General features: G+C 46.6%; 1 protein-coding gene across 1 annotated transcript; it reads right to left on the bottom strand.

The window, feature by feature from the left end:
- Nucleotides 1-666: 666 nt before the first annotated feature.
- Nucleotides 667-2,049, bottom strand: LOC123761178 (uncharacterized). The gene is made up of 2 exons (XM_045747122.2): nt 1,902-2,049; nt 667-1,526 (listed from the first exon to the last, which is right to left on the bottom strand). The coding sequence occupies exons 1-2, from the start codon at nt 2,047-2,049 to the stop codon at nt 667-669; spliced, it is 1,008 nt and encodes a 335-aa protein (XP_045603078.2).
- Nucleotides 2,050-5,958: the final 3,909 nt, after the last annotated feature.

Below are 5,958 nucleotides of genomic sequence, written 5' to 3'. Positions count from 1 at the left end.
TACCCAACAGGAAGCTATCGCGGATCATGCCGGGGGCCCCTAGGGATGCGTCGTGAGTATACGCCCCACAAACGCCACCTTAAAAACCGTCAGTCCGTCGAGATAGGGTTCAGCGACGAAAGGGGGATTGACAATAAAAGGTTCCCCTCGCTCGAGACGTTGGGTACTGCAGTTCTACGGGTGCAAGAGTATGCCTCCTCAAGCACCCGGGCGTTAAAATAGAAGAAGTCCAAAGGAATAATCATAACAAGCAAAAGGTCGGCAGGAAACGACAAGCAGATAGGTGGAGAAGAGGGGAGAGAAAAACGAAACATAAGGAAAAGGAAAAGCGATCCGGCACAATTAGAGAAGACAGCAGCAAAAGTGCAAGGCCACAAAAGGACAGAGGACCGTCCCATGGTGCATCACACTCCGGCAGCCGTCCACTAAGCCCCCTCACGGCGCCAACGGGCCGGATGGGGAAGGGGGTTACCTCTGAAGAACATTCATGTTCTGCTAATTCTAGAGGAACTAATTTTTCTAGAGTTTTTAGGGTGGTCGTACCTCGACACTGGATCCTAGCTATTCTTAATACCCCTTGGTGATCAGGATAAACAGCAACAATTTTGCCTAAAGGCCAATCTGATCTAGGGTTCATCAATATCAAATAAAACTAGATCACCTGGTTTAAAAGAACTTTATTATATGGGCTTGCAGCTCCATAATGTACTCTCTTAGATCAGTTAGATATTCACGAATCCACACTTCATTCCATCTGCCTATCACTCTGGAAAGATGTTTGTAACTTTCCACTAAGTAACTTCTTCCAACACATGAGGGGTCTTCCGGATCCTCATCCTCCAGAGATATCAAAGAACTCAGAAAACCTCCATGAATCAGGTGAGAGGAACTCAGGGGTTCTCTCTGGGAGAAGTCATCTGAAAGATAGGTTAATGGTCTGTTGTTGACTCGTGCTTCTATTTCCTTGACAAGGGTTTGCAACTCGGTAAGGCTAATCTTTTGTCGGTGTAAAGCTTTTTGTAAGTATTTCCTCACAGTGCCTACTATGCGTTCGTAAAATCCTTCCTGCCACGGGGCTCGAGAAGGTATAAATTTCCAGTGGCACTGTCTTTGCTTTAAGACTGTACGTACCTCTGGATGATTCCATATTTCCCTTAAGCAAGCTTCCTCTGCCACAAAGTTAGATCCATTATCAGAGATCATTAGTTTGGGACAAGATCGACGTACTGCAAACCTGCAAAAGGCTTGTAGGAAAGCCTCTGCACTCATGTCAGAGGTAACTTCTAAATGTACACCTCGTGCGGTTGCACACGTGAAGAAGCATATATAGACCTTCACCAGAATCTTGTCCGGAGTGCCTGTTAGAACAAGAGCTCCTGTGTAATCTTCACCAGTGGTGTCAAAAGGACGAAGGTGGACAACTCGTTCTTTAGGAAGAGGTGGAGGTCCTGGGTAAGGACACACTCGAGCGTCATACTTCCTGCAGATCACACAAGATTTAATAATGGATTTGCACTTTGATGACCCTGGAGAAGCCAAAAATTCTGTCTCAGATCAGTGAGAGTGTCTAACACTCCAGCATGCAATGTGCCATGTTCCTGGCAATGTAAGAGAATAAGTTTGGTTATGATGTGGTGACGAGGAAGAAGCATAGGGTTCTTTGTCTCTAAATCAATTTCCGCATGAAGCAGACGTCATCCACACCTTAGGATGTTCTAATTGTCAGAATCAAACCGCACTCCTAGAGACTTCACTAGTTTGTCTGGAAGATGTTCATAATTTCTTCCATAAGTCCATTTGGGCTTGTTTGATCCAGTATTTGAGGGGACTTGGAAATTTATATTTAATTCCTATCTTGTGAAAGAAATCAAATACAACTTGAGTAACTCCTAGTAATTTACCCAAGCTAGAATAATGATTAGGACCAATAACTAAGGATCGAGGGGGTTCAGGATCAACAGTGGGGACAGTGATATTGGTCACTATGACTTGTGGCTTCTGTTTGGGGCACTGACCACTGACCAACCATTGGGATCCTGTAAACCACATCTCGGTTTTAACTAATTGTCTCAAGGTTAATCCTCTTGAGAGGAAGCCAGTAGGAAGTTGTCCTTGGTGGGGACATTTAGTCAAACTTCTCAATTTATACTCAGATGCTACTTCTCGAATTTCCCTAACTCTATTACTGACGTTGGGAGTTTTGTTGTTAGTGTTTTTCACCCATTGTAAGATTGCCTCGTTGTCTGATAATACTACTATCGCAACAAAGTGAATATTGTCAAGTGTCTTGGTCAGGCAATGAGCCAGTCTTACACCTATTAACAAAGCTGTTAACTCCATTTGGCGTAGTGATCTTTTCTTAATTGGGGGCCACTCTAGCCTTAGAAGTAAAAATGATTGCTTAGTGCTTACTAAATAAGCTACTGCGCCGTATGCTTTGCCTGAGGCATTGCAAAAGACATGTAAATTTGTGGGTAAATTTGATCCCAAAGCATTACGAGGAAATTTTAGAATACTAAGTTTATTGAAATCCGTCGTTAATTGCTGCCATTTGTCAACTACAGAGGACCAACAACCTTGCCAATGGGCAAGGATGGAGAAATGAAAAACAGGATGAATGTCGGAATAAGGAATACCTTTATGGGAGATGGGACAAGAACGGATAGCTTTCCCTAGCAGCAGCATCCGCACGCTCATATAAAGAAACAACAATATGGCTGGGAACCCAGCAAAACTCTTCTGATTCAAATTTACTAGAAATAAGAAACAGCCAATGTTGAATCTCTATGACCACCGGATGGACAGGATTAAAGGAACCTAGAACCATGAGGGCACTACGAGAGTCAACTACAACCACAAAGGAGGAATGACAATGAGAAAGCAAAAGACGGAGAGCATATAGAATAGCATAAAGTTCTGCTGTGAAGACATTAGCCTTCAAAGGGAGGCAACACATATAGCTGTGATCAGGAAAAACAACAGAGTAGCTCACACCGTCCGCAGACTTAGACCCATCGGTGAAGATGGAAAGAGTGGGAGTGCGAAGAAAAGTGCTCAAGGAAAAGGTGTTTCAGAACCGTAGGAGGGGTAAAAGCTTTAGTGATTCGGGTCAGGAGTCCCTATTCCAACGTACGAAACGTTGGAATGGGGACTCTCCACGGAGGCAAGGAAGGAACAATACGAGGAGAAACATTAGAAATACGAACAGAAAGAGAATACTGTAAGCGAGATAACTGGACAGAAAGAGGGAGGCGATGAAGAGGAACAGGAACCACAGGAGGGGTAAAAGTTAAATCACGACAGAGGCGAGAGGAAGGATGTTCTAAGGACTGCGCAAGGTAGCGAAGACAGTAGCGATCACGGCGGTCCTGGAGAGAGAGGAAGCCAGTGTCAACATATAAACTGAGGGCGGGAGTCGAACGAATGGCACCAGAGCTGAGACGCAACCCAGAATGGTGCAAAGCATCAAGACGGCGAAGAGTAGAAGGAGAAGCAGAAGAGTATGCAGGGCAACCATAATCGAGTTTAGACAGGACGAGAGAGGAGTGCAAATAGAGGAGTTTGCGCCTATCCGCTCCCCAAGAAGTTTGGTACACAACCTTAAGTAGGTTAAGGGCCTTAGAGCATTCAACTTGGAGGTATGAGATATGTGCTGACCAAGACAAATGAGTGTCAAAGATTAACCCCAAAAGCTTAGCGGAATCCCTATACACAAGTGGATGACCATAAAGCGACAAAGAGGGACGAAAAACGACATGTTTCCGAGTAAAAGTCATAGCACAAGTCTTAGACACAGAGAACTTGAAGCCATGATCGGTGGCCCAAGACGACACGGCATCAATCGCAAGATGAAGCCGCCATTGAAGGAGAGGCGAGTCATCACCCTGACAGCAAACGGTAAGATCGTCAACATAGAGAGCGGAGAAGACGCCAGAAGGAAGAGAGGAAAGAACACCGTTGAGGGCAACTAGAATAAGTGTAGTGCTCAGAACACTACTCTGGGGCACACCCTCATACTGCCTAAAAGAGGCAGAGAGAGTGGTACCAAGCCGCACACGAGAGAAACGACGAGAGAGGAAACTGCAGGAAGTGAGGGAGATTCCCACGAAGGCCAAAAAAATGAAGTTGAGACAGAATATGATACCGCCAGGTAGTGTCGTAAGCCGTTTCTAGGTCAAAAAGGATGGCAACAACGGAAGTCTTCGCAGCAAAAGCAGTACGAATATAGACCTCCAAGTTCACCAGGACATCCGTTGTGCTGCGGCACTTGCGAAAACCAAACTGTGAAGGGAAGAGGTGTTGATAGTTGAACCACATCAAACGAACGTTAACCATACGTTAAAAGAGCTTGCAGACACAACTCGTGAGGGCAATAGGGCGGAAGTCCTTGGGGGATGACGCGAGAGACTCTGGTTTCCGAACAGGGAGGACAACAGCATCGAGCCAGTCCTCAGGGACTGACGACGACTCCCAGACCCGGTTGTACAGACTCGGTAAATACTGAGACGTGCACGGAGGGAGATGGTGAAGCATTTCATAATGAATTCCATTGGAGCCCGCTGCCGTAGAAAAGCAGAGGGCTAGGGCAGACTGAAACTCAGAGAGAGAGAAGGGATCATTATACGGAAGGTGAAGATGAGTACAGAAATTTAAAGGACGAGTCAAGAATAGGCTTACGAAGAAGGAAGGCTTGGGGAAGATGAGAACCAGAACTAACAGATGAAAAGTGGGAACCCAGTTCGGTTGCGACCTGTAACAGGTCCGTCACAAGAGCACCACGGACACGAAAGACTGGTGAGAGATCGGGAACGAACTTACCCGCAATCTTGCGGATACGCTTCCAGACCAGTGGTAGAGGAGTTTCGGACGTAACGGTGGAGACATAAGATATCCAGCAAGCACGTTTAGCTGCACGGATGGTCCTTCGGACCACCGCACTCGCCTTCCGAAACAAAACAGAAGACTCAACCGCCTGCCGGCGGCGATGTCTCTTCCAGGCTACACGCTTACAGCGGACAGCCCGAGCACAGTCCACATTCCATCAGGGAACGCACTTCCGCGTTCCCCGAGAGGAAGAGCGAGGAATTGAGCGGAGAGCAGCATCAAAGACAATGTCATGTAAAAGAAGGAGGGCGCGAGGGAGAGCCAGAACTGAGAGGTCGGAAATAGTAGCAAAGAGAGTAAAGAGGCGCCAGTCAGCCTCGGCAAACCACCACCTAGGGAAGGAGAGACGACAGTGAAGAGAAAAAAGTAACAAGGATAGGAAAATGGTCACTGCCATGGAGGTCATCAAGGACATGCCACCCGAATTCTAAGGAAAGAGATGATGAGTACAGAGAAAGATCGAGGCAGGAAAGGGAGCGAGTCCGAGAGTTCAAATGAGTGGGTTCACCAGAATTCAGAAGGAACAGAGAAGAAGAGAGGATGAAAGGTTCAAGGAGGCAACCCCGGGTGTTTGTCAGCACATCACCCCATAGGGCATGACGACAGTTGAAATCACCCAGCACGAGCACAGGCTACACCAAGGAGACTAGGAGGTGTTTAAGATCAGGAAGAGAAAGTGGGACAGTGGGGGGGGGAGAGATAAATGGAACAAACCGTATACCATTTATGCACAAAGACATGGGCAGCAGAGCAGTGGAGAGGGGAGGAAAAACGTAAGGGGACGAAAGGAACATCTGAACGAATCAAGAGAGCAGAAGGGTTATGGGCCCCAGCTATTAGGGGGGGAAGAAGAGAAAAGAAAAGAATAGCGATGGAAAGGACCAGGACGAGCACCAAGCATCTGCTTCTGGAGACAGACACAAAGGCGCGAAAACCGTGAAATTAGAAGTTGGAGGTCAAGGAAATGGGCGTAATATCCACGGATGTTCCATTGAAGAATAGACATCGGCAAAAAGAGAAAGGATTGCAACAAAGAGCAAGGAAGAAACAAAGGTGAAAAAGGAACACAGCACG

This window comes from Procambarus clarkii, chromosome 41, assembly GCF_040958095.1.
Source record: "Procambarus clarkii isolate CNS0578487 chromosome 41, FALCON_Pclarkii_2.0, whole genome shotgun sequence".
NCBI lineage: Eukaryota > Metazoa > Arthropoda > Malacostraca > Decapoda > Cambaridae > Procambarus > Procambarus clarkii.
This window is presented reverse-complemented; position numbering and strand designations above follow the sequence as displayed.

Bases quoted from the DNA above. Each gene is read 5' to 3' on its own strand.
- LOC123761178 (XM_045747122.2), bottom strand. From the start codon at position 2,049: ATGTGGTTTACAGGATCCCAATGGTTGGTCAGTGGTCAGTGCCCCAAA. The intron at 1,527-1,901 runs GTAAATTACTAG...TGGCTTCTCCAG, and splicing joins TAATCATTATTCTAGCTTGG to GGTCATCAAAGTGCAAATCC.